Here is a 13,448-nt window from a genome sequence, read left to right as displayed (position 1 = left end):
AGCATGTTGCTCTTCCCTTCCCCCTGCAGCTGCAGCCGCTGCTGTTGCTCTTCTGGAGTGGTGCGGCTGCGCAGGAAAAACACATCCCAAGAGACCCGCGCAGCTGGTGAAGCGAGCCAAGAGGTGCATCTCGGCCCGCTTTGATGGCGGCTACAGGGTCATCTGAGCAGGCAGCCCACCACCATCCCGCCCTCACTGGCTGCTGGTCCACCAATGGTCTGGACTGCCTGGGAGTGGCCCGTGCAGGCAGGAGGGAGGGAAGCCCTGGCTTACCTTGCTCTGCTCCCTTAGGAAGCGATTGCCGGGATTCCCTCTCTGCATCTTCTGGCATACGTGCCAGTTGCTGGTCTTTGCGTGCGCATGCGCACCAGAAACCAGACCAGCTGGCCGGTGCGCATGCGCACTCTGGAAACAGGAAAATCAATTTCCTGGAGTGCACATGTGCAATGGCGGCTGCTCTTCCAATTTCCGGTACGCCCGGAATGAAAACCAGATGGTCGGCATACTGGAACCCGGAAGAACAATGGGCGATGGCTCCGCGTGCCCTGAGAAATGGCTCTGCATGCCACTTCCAGCACGCATGCCATAGGTTCGCCAACACGATACTAATAGCTTGTCTTGTCAGAATTGGTGGGAGTGTTCTTGATAGTTTCTTGATTAGAATGTTCTTTACTGTTAGCTTATTTGTCTGAGTTGGTAGTTCCTTGACTGGGGTATTGTTTATTACTTAATTGTTGGTGTCAATCTCTACTTATCTGGGTGTTGATTGCTACCATGGGGATGTTTTGGTCTTTCTATTTCCTATTTGGCTTTTTGATTGTCTCTTGAATGGTAGATGTCATTTATCTCTATGTGCCTGTTGAGTGCTCATTTGTCAAAATACCAGGCTTCCAGCAGTTCTCTAGCATTTTTGGAATTGGCTTGGTGTAGGATGCTTAGTTTCCCACTTGGTTAGCTCTGTCCATATGTTGTGAGATTAAGGAGTTTTCAAAATGTCTTCAGATTGTTACTTGGTCTTCATGCATGCACATGTGCTAGTCTTCTGCCTATTTGCCCTATGTAGTGATTGTTACAGTCCTTATACTAAATGTTGTAGGTGACTTCTTGTTTTTCTTCTAGACTGCTGGGTCTTTTGGTATATTTAAGATGTTTTGGAGGGTTTTAAGTTATTTATTTATTTATTTATTTATTTATTTATTTATTTATTTATTTATTTATTTATTTATTTATTTATTTATTATATTTCTATATTGCCTTTCTCCCGTAGGACTCAAGGCAGTGTACAGCCAAGAAAAATATAGACACACAAACATCATAAAATTGCTAATTAAAATTATTTCTTAGTTTGGCCAATTAAATAAAACCCAGAATTATATAACATTTTAAAAAATCATTCACATGTTCATATGTTTAGCCCCGCCTGTTGGAACATCAGGGTCTTGAGGGCACGGCAGAAAGCACGGAGATCAGGGATATTCCGTATCTCCGGGGGCAGTTCATTCCAAAGGGTTGGAGCCCTCACAGAGAAGGCCCTCTCCCTGGGAGTCACCAGTTGGCATAATTTGACTGACGGTACCCTGAGTAGTCCCTCCCTGTGAGAACAAACTGGTTGGTGGGAGGCTATTGGTGGCAAAAGACGGTCTCGTAGGTACCCAGGTCCTAAGCCATGGAGCACTTTAAAGGTGATGACTAACACCTTGAATCGCACCCGGAAGACCACCGGGAGCCAGTGCAGCTCGCGCAGAAGAGGTGTTACATGGGCACAACAAGCTGCCCCCCTAATCACCCACGCGGCTACATTCTGGACCAGCTGGAGCCTCCGGGTGCTCTTCAAGGGGACCCCCATGTAGAGAGCATTACAGTAGTCCATACGGGAGGTGACTAGGGCATGAGTGACTGTGCGCAAGGTGCCCTGATCCAGAAAGGGACGCAACTGGTAGATCAGGCGAACCTGATAAAAGGCCCCCCTGGCCACGGCCGTCATGTGCTCTTCTAAAGATAGCCGTGAATCCAGGAGGACACCCAAGTTGCGAGCCCTCTCTGTGGGGAGTAAGGTCTCATCCCCAATTGTCAGTGATGGTACCAGCTGACTATACCGGGACGCCGGAAGCCACAGCCACTCGGTCTTGGAGGGGTTGAGTCTGAGCTTGTTTCTCCCCATCCAGATCCGCACGGCCTCCAGGCAACGGGACATCACCGTAAGGGTACCATTGGGGTGGTCCGGGGTGGAGATGTATAGCTGTGTGTCATTAGCATACTGATGAACACTCACCCCAAAACCACGGATGATCTCGCCTAGCGGTTTTACATAAATGTTGAACAGAAGGGGTGAGAGGACTGACCCTTGCGGCACTCCACAAATAAGGTGCCTCGAGGTCGACCTCTGACCCCCTGCCAACACAAACTGCGAACGGTCAGAGAGGAAGGAGGAGAACCACCGAAGCACAGTGCCCCCTATTCCTAACCCCTCCAGCCGGTGCAGTAAGATACCATGGTCGATGGTATCAAAAGCCGCTGAGAGATCTAATAGGACTAGGACAGAGGAACAACCTCTGTCCCGAGCCCTCCAGAGATCATCAACCAATGCGACCAATGCCGTTTCCGTGCTATATAGTGGCCTGAAGCCCGACTGGTACGGATCCAGATAGACAACTTCATCCAGGTATCGGGGTAGTTGTCGTGCCACCACACACTCAACAACCTTTACAACGAAGCGAAGATTGGAGACTGGACAATAATTCGCTAATACAGCCGGGTCCAGGGAAGGCTTCTTGAGGAGGGGCTTCACAACCGCGTTTTTCAAGGCGGTGAGAAAGACATCCTCACTCAGAGAAACATTTATAATTCCCTGGAGCCAGCCTCATGTAACCTTCCGGGAGGCCAGTACCAACCAGGAGGGACACAGGTCCAATAAACGTGGCAGCGCTAAGCTTGCCCAGAATCCTGTCCACATCCTCAGGAGCCATAGAGTCAAACTCTTCCCAGATAACACTCTCAGGACCTACCCCCGTCTTGTCCCCTGGATCTACCCAATCGGAGTCCAGGCCTATCATGCAGGAATTGCACAAAATCCTCAGCTCGACCCTGTAAGGGATCTTCTCGCACCCCCACCTGAAGTAGGGAGCGGGTCACCCTAAACAGTGCGGCTGGGTGGTTCTCTGCAAATGCAATAAGAGCGGAGAAGTAGCTAGACTTCGCTACTTTTATCGCCACTAGGTAGGTCTTAATATAAGATCTCACCTGTGTTCGGTCAGATTCAGCTTGGCTTGTCCTCCAATCGCTCTCCAGGCGTCTTTTCCGACGCTTCATCTCTCTCAGCTCCTCGGAAAACCAAGGAGCTAGTCGAGATCGGCATCAGGTCAGAGGCCGCAAAGGCACGACGCGGTCCAAGGCCCCAGTAGCTGCCCTGTCCCAGGCCACCACCAGGTCCTCAGTCGAGTCGTGAGCCAGAGTCTCAGGAAATGGCCCAAGCTCCGTCAGGAACCTTTCGGGGTCCATCAGGCGCCTGGGACCACTTGGTTGGTTCCATCTCCCTGCGGTGAGTGGAAGTGATCTGAAAGTCCATGTGAAGGAGAGAATGATCAGACCATGACAAGGGGCTTGATGTCTAGATGCCCTATTCTTGGATCATTCAGCCACTGATCTGAGACAAAAATCAAGTCCAGAGTGTGATTCTCCAAGTGGGTGGGGCCTTGAACTACCTGGGTCAGGTCCATGGCCGTCATGGAAGCCATGAACTCCCGAGCTGCCTCCGACATCTCACCAGCAGATGGCAGGTTAAAATCCCCCATAACAATAAGTCTGGGGGTTTCCACCGCCACCCTGGCTATAATGTCAAGCAGCTCAGGCAGGACCGCTGTCACGTGGCAGGGAGTCAGGTACGTAATCAGTAGGCCCATCTGTATCCCCCGACCCCACTTCACCAGGAGGGACTCACATCCGGCTATCTGAGGAACAGTGGCCTCCCTCGGGCAAAAAAGTTGGTTTGTGTGCTGTGGTGATGTCATGTGGTAGTAGTAGTCTGGTGATTTTTGAGGTATTTTTGATGTATCACAATCTAGAACATGAAATAGAATAAGAGAGTTGGAAGGGACCTTGGAAGTCTTCTATTCCAACCCCTACTAGAGCAGGAGACCGTATAGCAGATAAATGGCTGTCCAGTCTCTACTTAAAAGCCTCCAGCGATAGGACACACAACTCTGAAGGCAAGCTATTCCACTGGTTGATTGTTCTCACCATTAGGAAAGTTCTCATTAGTTCTAGGTTGCTTGTCTCCTTGATTAATTTCCATCTGTTGTTTCTTGTGTTGCTTTCTGGTGCTTTGAAAAATAGGTTCCCTCATCTTTGTGGCAGCCTCTCACCTTGTGGTATCATGTTTCTTCTTGTCCTCCTTTCCACTAGACTAGACCTACCCAATTCCTGCAACCATTCTTTATTATACTTCATTTTGGAGTATTATCCTTTTCACAGCTTATGTTGATTGTGCTGTAATTAGTTGAGTGGTCAGGCATTTTTTGATAAAATTGTATGGGTATTCATTTTGTTGGAAGATGTATAGATTATCTTTTTCTTTCCTTTTCTTTTCCTGGTGTTCAGGGTTGTTGCAGTATGCAGCATCTAAATAGTGTTCTTACACAGCTTCTCTTATAGAAGGTTAGGTTATTATCTTTGTAGTGGAGCACTTGGATGGTATGGGTAGTTTTACAATACACTTGTATTTCTAATTTACCATTGTTGCCTCTGCTAATAGGGATATTCAGGAAGGGTAGTGTGTTGTTTTCTTTCCTTGTGAATTTTATTTCTTTGAAGATGTTGATAGTTCTGAGAATATTAGCATATTACGTTAACATGATAACCTTCCCCAGAATCATCTTAGAGTTCTGTGTCAATTGAAATGAATGTAGATAAAAGTGTCTATTTATGCTGAAGCTTGTCATTTACCAACTGCTTGAGTATTTTCCAAGGAAGGATATATTAGCTATTAATCTATAGATATCCTCTGGGTCAATAACAATTTAATTGCTGCCTTCTTTTAAATAAACTCACATTCAATCCTTTTATAAACAATATATACTATATCCTATATCCACTACTCATTATCTTTTTGTTAAAGAAATTTGCCCAAACAAGCAAAGATGAAACATATAGGCAATCAGCAAACATATCATGCTACTAAGGGATCCAGGTATATGTATTTTATGATTATTTGGAAGGCTTCAGAACATTTGAAAAGGTTTGTTGAATAACACTGAAAGCACACAATACATATGGAGAAAAAAATCATCTTCACCACTATAACATAGACTCAGTAAGGAACTCTTGTGTTTGGTTAATTTCATCATAAGTCTTTGTCCCATATAAATTTTGTCTTTTAATTTTTTTCATTGCCCTAATAGCAAGGTTAACCCAAGGAACTTCAGTATAAATGTATTGGTTATAATACCATCAGCTGCTTGCGAAATGTCAATATTCAACATAATGGGCAATCAATTATTTTTCAAGAATTAAAAATAGATCTCTCACCCCTGGAGTTAACATTGAAAAATTTGTTGCTTTAGAAGTTAGGATATGAGCAAAGGTTGAATTATATGTTAGGATTTAAATAAATGAAATCAGATTACAAGATACATATTCTGCTTAACCTTATCAAACCCATTCTGATGAACTGAAATGTTTTATAGTTGAACGGACTTCTGTATAAAGTAGTGAAATTCCTTTTATTAGACTTTAAAATAGATTATCACCTAGGCTTTATCTGGGAACACTGTAATAGTAGATTTCCTGTATTGACAGAATTTGAATGAGAAAGCTGAAATCCAGCTTCATAATCATGAAAATGAAGCTGACATAAAAACTGGTTTAGAAACCACTTTCTACCGCCTGGCTGATAAAATCAAAATCAAGCAGGTCTTTTTATTAAGCCAGTGGTGTGTTGAGACTGTATTTGATTATTCTGAAAGTCCTCAACATCAAATTGATGACTATCCACTCAGCTGAAATAGGAATGAACATCTGAGTTCATATTAGTAAAATTCCTAGTATTGCCCTTGTACACATTGCAGGATACAGATACTCATAACTGTCATTCAAATGTAAACCCTAGAACAGGAGAACATATAATAACTTCAATAACCAGTTAGTTGCTGAACCAAAGTTACAGCAAAATAGTAAACTAATACACATTAAACTAATTAAATTTTGCGGCCTTCCCTGTCTCTGCAGGGAGCTCAGAAGTGGAAGATGAAACATGAGTTTCTTTCTATTCATGCTTATAGACACAAAAACAATAGTAATTTGAAGTTGGGTTCCATACTCAGCTTTCTTGGCTACAAAGTTCTTTATTAAACTCAGACAATTCCATGAAAGACTAGTTAATAATTTAGGTTAATGTACAGAAATACGTGAGATTGCACATAGAAATGTCTTCAGTGAGGAATAAGGAGACAATGTTCCAGTTTGAATTATTTATGAATTAGTAGCATAAAATTTCATCCTTAGATTTAAGAAACATGCTAATCTGAGTGTTGCTGTTCCATTTATTGATACTATGCAAATTCTTTAGAAGTATGTCACTGGAAGTAAAGAGTGCATATGAAGCACTTTTATTTGAATAATTAAATCAGATTTTTCTCCCTAAGTTTATGCGGCTATTTAGGAGTGTATGGATATGGGTCTCTATGTACACATCCAATGTGCTTCTCTGGAACAAAGATTATATATGCAATATAAAAAATTGTGTTATATAAGCTTTGCTTTAAAATGGTCATAGTCTGGATATAAAATAATTTTATGTTGTAAAATCATAATTTAGCAGGAGAAACAGTTTGATCTAGTGGTTAAGGCACCAGGCTACAAACCAGAAGACTGCTCTAGTCTTGCCTTAGGCATGAAAGCTGGTGACTTTGGGCCAGTCATGACCTCAGTCCATAATATCAGGTTCAGGCAGCAAACCAATCAGTCAATTCCTGTTGCAATCAAATGAAAAACAGTTGATCTGAAAAAAGTGGATCTGCATTGCACTAGGAAGACTATATAAAATTTTCCTTCTCAGCCTTACGGGTTGTACATCTTCCTCAGTCTTGGCCTAGGAACAGTTAAGGTAGAGTTAAGCAAGTAATCAGCCTAGACATATTATATTCCCACAATCTAAATCCAACCCTCTTGAATTCCGTTAACTCCTATCTACCACCATTTTAGTACTGAAAGTTAGTTGACTAGATTTTTGAATATAGTCTTGAGCAATAAATCTCAACTGCAACTTAGAATATGGTTCTGATGTGTCTGACAGCTTGGTTTTCTTGAATATTTGCTTCTGGATCAAAATATGATTATAATATTTCAGAATCGTCTATCATTTATTATTTGCAGGCTAAAGAATGTAATGGTATCAAAATTCCAGTTGACACTAGTAAACCAAATCCCAATGAAGTGGAATTTGATAATTTATACTTGGATATGAATGGCATTATTCATCCTTGTACACATCCTGAGGACAAGTGAGTGACATTTTTACTTAAATAAGGAGTCAGCATTTGTGGTATTTGAAATATTAATGTGATACCTTACATTGCAGGCCAGCACCCAAAAATGAAGATGAAATGATGGTTGCAATTTTTGAGTATATTGATAGGCTATTCAACATTGTGAGACCAAGGCGACTTCTCTACATGGCAATAGATGGAGTGGTAAGTATCAAAAAAATTGCTCACTTATTCAGTTTTTTTTAAAAAAAGAAATAGTATGAGACTTTCGTAGCAGAAATAGTTCTTTTCAAAGTAGACATTTAAAAATGGTATTTTAACATTAATTTAATGTTTATTTCATTTATATTAACTAGCCAATATCAGTACTTCGATATATATGGTAAAACTTTGAGGAACAGTGAACTACAGTGAAAGCCTATTTAATTATTGCACATTTATTTATGGGATTGTGCATGTGAGAAAGTCAGTAATAAATACATTTTTCTCACTTAACTGAATCAGATAAATATTGATATTTAATAGTACTTTACAACTTTTCAGAATTATTCATAGTGCAGCAGTTTATAAATATTGCTGCTTGTGCGTGAATGTATGTGTCTGTGTAATTTCTATATAAACTTTCAAATATAGTGATGCAATCTAAACTTCATAGTTTAATAGGAAGACAAAAAATAAGAACAATGTCAATTAAATTGTTAATGCTAATATTATTCTTCTAGGCTCCCCGGGCAAAAATGAATCAACAAAGATCTAGAAGATTCAGAGCATCAAAAGAAGGAATGGAGGGTGCAGAAGAGAAACAGAGAATTAGGCAAGAAATTATAGAGAAAGGTAAATTGATAATCTAATATTTTTCGTTAATAAGTAATTTGAAGAAGGGTTTCTTTCCTGCTTTTTATTGTCCTTACTTATTCTTGTATCTAGTAAAGAAAAATAATCATGCAAATGCATGATTGATTAATTGATTTGCACAGTTTCTGTCTTATCTTTATTCACAAGATTCTAATTTACACTTAAAATGCCATGACTGGAATCCTTTGACAACTTGTCTTAAGAGAAGATCCACCAAATAGTAAAGATTTTTTTATGGATTAGAACCATTATGGTAGATGGTCATCAGAGCTTGTGAATTCCAGAATATAGTTATCGGTAAAATAAAATGCTATGGGTTAAAAATTAATGATATGAAATATATGTCTGTCTTCTTCCATCTCATAATTTTGTCTGTTAGACTAGTCTTCAGATCTGTTACATGTTTTTTTAAAGGTGGCTTTCTACCTCCAGAAGAAATTAAGGAAAGATTTGACAGCAATTGCATAACTCCAGTAAGTAGAATTACTATTATCTCCCAAACTGAGACTTGACATAGCTTTGGTCACAGTCTATTGGTTGATTAAGTACTGCTTGGCTTTGGATTTCTAACTGTCATCTCAGACTCTGATTACAGGTTAAGATCTAGCAATTATTTTTGTGAAGACTGTTGGCATTTGCAGAAGGTGAAGGTGCCATCTAAAATGCTACATTACAGAACTAATTAGGAAAAACCTTAAGAGTTCAGGATGCTACTTTGATTGAAGTAGTAGCGGTGTCAAGTCTAAGTAGGAACTTGTAGCAAGACATAAATGGAAGAGTAAAATGTCAAAAGATATATCTCTAAGTGCACGAACTGTTTTTTCTCTATCTCTCAATTAAGTGTGCAATTATAACTTTAAAATACATTAAAAATATATAAATATATATATAACTAAAAAAGGAATGCGGTCGAAAGGTCGGCAGTTCAGCAGTTTGTATCCCTAGTGCTGCGTAACAGGGTGAGCTCCCGTTATTTGATCCAGCTTCTTCCAACCTAGCAGTTCGAAAGCACGTAAAAAATGCAAATAGAAAAATAAGAACCACCTTTGGTGGGAAGGTAACAGTGTTCCACTCTCCTTTGGCATTTAGTCATGCCGGCCACATAACCATGGAGACGTCTTCGGACAGCATTGGCTCTTCGGTTTTGAAAGGGAGATGAGCACTGCTCCCTAGAATCGAGAAGGACTAGCACATATGTGCAAGGGGAACCTTTAACTTTACCTTTAATATAATTAAAATTCTTCTTGTGCATTTCTCTCCTTCCCTTGCCATATGTTTCCTAAGAACAACATGAAAAGGCAAAGTCATCCAAAAGAAAATAATGCTTTTGAGAAAAGTATTCCCAAGTTTAACTTTGGGCTGGGTTTGTATGAGGAGAGAGGATGAAAAAAAGTTTTTCCATAATTCAGTTGCTAAAATAAGAACCTAATTTTTTACTCTCAAAACTCAAGTTTGCATAATGCCAGAAACATATGGTTCTGATGGATAATGTCATAACTTAATAGCAGTGACATATCTTATAAATCTGGAAACAGGATTTTGTGAGATCCAAGAGTATAAAAGGTAAGAGTATTCTAGACCAGCTCACCTCGCTGCATAATGACATTTTTATGGAAGAGAAAATGTTAGATTCGTGAAATGGATTGAGAGAAGACAATTCTTCTGTCTATAGGACCCTCACCCACTCAATGTAAACATAGTCATGGGGTACAGATAGATAAATTTTATTTAAAATCTCTGATATGCTGGAGACATATACGTCTCCCCATTTCAGGATAGCAATAAAATGGTCACTTTGAGAATATCTTATTAAAGAAGACAGCTGCAAAGGTGACAGTTAATAATGTTTTTAATTCAGGTGATTATTCAGTAACTTTAGTTTATGACTTAGTCATAAATTTGCCAGTGGCTTCTTTTTTCACTTTTCATGTTACCACAGCTGACATAATTTCAAATCTTTTTGATATAGCTTTTAAAATACAGATTTCACAACTAACCTAATTTTTGGATTCTTGCTTCTTGCCATCCAGAGTTTTTCTTGCTGTTTTCTGCCATATGAAACATATGAACTTTGCCTGTGGCAGAAGACAAAATTGGATATTAGAATTCTTGGTGTTTTCAGAATCTGGAAGATCATCCATTTTTGTCCTTGATTGCTAGGTGTTGGTTGCTTTTTATAACATCTTGCATAAGGAATAATTCTGGTAACTGAATACTTAGACATATTTTTGTGTCATTTATTAGTCCTAGTAAAAGTATTGCTTTACCATCTATGTTGGATCATGTTTTTTCTATAATTTTCTTGTGGACCAAAATAACCATCATTTTAAAAACTGATTATAGTTTTATTCTTAGATTTCTCACATTATCCAAACTGGTGTTATGGGGTCTTCTGGCTAGATTAATATAATTTTATAGTTAACTTTAAATGTACTTGCAGCTATTCTCTCTGCATTGTTCCATTCAATAAAAGCCTTTTGTGTGTTCTGAAAAGGAGAGGATTACAATCATTTCTGATGGGAGAAGAACCACTGTATATGTTCATGCATGTTTATTTTATTTATTTTATTTTATTTTATTTCCAATTTATATACCGCCCTTCTCCCTGAGGACTCAGGGCGGTGTACAGCCAGAATTAAGAACATGAAATACAAATATTAAAAAAACAGTTAAAATATATATAAATTTGGCCCAAAAATTAAAAATCACAAACCAATTAAAACATTTAAAAATTTCTTCTTAAGCCAGCCCAGCTTGCTGGAAAAAGTGGGTTTTAAGGGCAAGGCGGAAGGCACTGAGGTCTTGGATTCTCCTTATCTCTGGGGGCAACTGATTCCAGAGGGTAGGTGCCCCCACAGAGAAGGCCCTCCCCCTGGGGGTCACCAGCCTACATTGTTTGGCTGATGGCACCCTGAGGAGGCCCTCTCTGTGGGAGCGCACGGGTCGATGGGAGGTCGTCGGTAGCAGGAGGCGGTCTCGAAGATAGCTAGGCCCTATGCCATGGAGCGCTTTAAAGGTGATAACCAACACCTTGTGACTAAGCTAATCTTACTATGTTCAAATGCATAAAAATTGTCTGTGTGTCTATAAATTAGTTAAACTATTTTAAAACAATCCTGCCAATTCAAATAGAGTATATTAACACTATACTTCTAAGTTAGAGTGAGAATTAAGATCAATTTTTCTTTATGTCTAAAATGCTCACTACAGGTTTTGGCAGGTTAAAGCAAGATTCATTTTTCTTTAAGAGACCCAGGGATTAACAGTATGATTTCACAACTTCAGAAGCTTCGGGTTTTTTGACCTACTCAAGCTAGTGTATATTTGTGTTTATTAAATATGTTTAAATATGCACCAAATACAAATTCCTTGTGTGTCCAATCACTCTTGGCCCATAAAGAATTCTATTCTATTTATTTTAAAAATTGCCCAATCTTGTCTCTAAACATTATTTAATGTTCTTGTTATAGGGAACAGAATTTATGGACAATCTTGCTAAATGTCTTCGTTATTATATTGCTGATCGTTTAAATAATGATCCGGGATGGAAAAACTTAACGGCAAGTTTCACTCTCTTGACTGTAACTCCAAAGTATTTCCTAATGTAAATGAATTTTAGGTAGAATAACTCTTAAACTATTGTTGAGGACCTTTCCCCTCATATATTATGTAGGATGTATAATTTTGGGAGGAAAATACATTTTATTAAGAATTTATCAAATGACATTTCAATCCACTAATAGAATGTCACAATTTTTTTTATTAATATCCAGTTTAGGAAGCATAGATATCAGTCTTAGGAATATGTACATAATTTACTTTATATATAATGTTATAATGCTGTTTATTTCAAACTCTTTATATTTGTAAATTTATAATTAATTTTTTTGTTGAGAGTTGAAACAAGAATGAGTCACTGGTTCTTCAGTCTTTCTTTTGGGCATCAGCTCTGCTTTCACTGAGATATCTCCAATTTTCCATTCCTCCCTTGGAAGTCCTAGATCTGAGTATATCTGAGGTGATTTGTATTTCTGAGAATATTAAGAACACTGTTCTTCCTTTTTTCATTTTTTAAAATTACTCAAGGCATCAAAAGTTTAGAAAATATCGTGCCAGATATACATTAGTAGTAATTTTCGTGCTGATATTCCGTATTGAGTATTTCAAATTATATCTTATGTTGCTTCTTTTTGTTATTGATAGGTTATTTTATCTGATGCAAGTGCTCCAGGTGAGGGTGAACACAAAATAATGGATTACATACGAAGGCAAAGAGGTAGGGATATTATGCTTTTTACAGGAGAATATACAGTTTACTAGAATTAGTAGGATAACTTTGAAGAGTTTGAATTAATGTATTACTGTTTTATACAACAGGATTTGTCAAAATACTCATTGAACATGTGCAGAGCAATAGGTTTCATGTGATTGTAGTAATAGTTTAGTGCATGTATAGCTTAAACAAAGATATAAAATAAAAATTTAAAAATACAAAAATAAGTTTAGCGTTCTTGATATTAGTCTATATAGCAACTTAAATTGTGTACCAGATTTTACAGTACAGGAAGTCCTCGACTTATCACCATAATGAAGCCTTCTGAGTATGGTCAGAAATCATGGCAATCTTTAAGTGAGGTGCTCACATAATTGTCTCACTTAACTACCACAATCTCTGCTTTTCCCGTTGTAGTTGTTAAGCAGAACTTGAGGTGCCTTCGGGGGGGGGGAGGTCGGGAGATAAGCAGGGGAGACAGTGGTCGGTTGTAAGGGTGGATTGTCAAGCACACAGTTTTGTTCATGTGATGGTGGGGACACTATTGTTCGTACGTTTGTGCAGGTATCATAAATCCATTCAGTAAACGTTAAAAAATGTGGCTTTTGGGAAGCTTCATTCCTTAAATATGTTCTTTTGGTGAAGAGTTGTAGAGAATTTCTCTCATTTATGAAATATCTCGTCATTTCTCAAAATGTTTGCAATAGAAAACAAAACTCTTTTCTAATGTGTTAAAAAACTTGTTGGATTTAGGAATAAGTACTGTCTTTCTGATTAAAGCACTAAGGTAGGCTAAATTGAAGAGACCCAAAAGTTGAGTTATATAGCAGTTTATTTTT

General features: G+C 38.8%; 1 protein-coding gene across 1 annotated transcript in view; it reads left to right on the top strand.

Moving 5' to 3' along the window:
* XRN2 (5'-3' exoribonuclease 2) overlaps positions 1-13,448 on the top strand; it is an 83,224-nt gene that overhangs the window by 2,607 nt on the left and 67,169 nt on the right. The window contains exons 2-7 of the mRNA XM_070940795.1: positions 7,369-7,496; positions 7,574-7,685; positions 8,204-8,315; positions 8,751-8,809; positions 11,807-11,896; positions 12,540-12,612. Coding sequence (XP_070796896.1) covers positions 7,369-7,496; positions 7,574-7,685; positions 8,204-8,315; positions 8,751-8,809; positions 11,807-11,896; positions 12,540-12,612 — 574 coding nt within the window. The remainder of the gene's footprint in view (positions 1-7,368; positions 7,497-7,573; positions 7,686-8,203; positions 8,316-8,750; positions 8,810-11,806; positions 11,897-12,539; positions 12,613-13,448) is intronic.

Source organism: Pituophis catenifer, unplaced genomic scaffold (genome assembly GCF_029215685.1).
Source record: "Pituophis catenifer annectens isolate HBS135680 unplaced genomic scaffold, rPitCat1.0.hap2 SCAF_3, whole genome shotgun sequence".
Classification (NCBI taxonomy): Eukaryota; Metazoa; Chordata; class Lepidosauria; order Squamata; family Colubridae; genus Pituophis; species Pituophis catenifer.
This window is presented reverse-complemented; position numbering and strand designations above follow the sequence as displayed.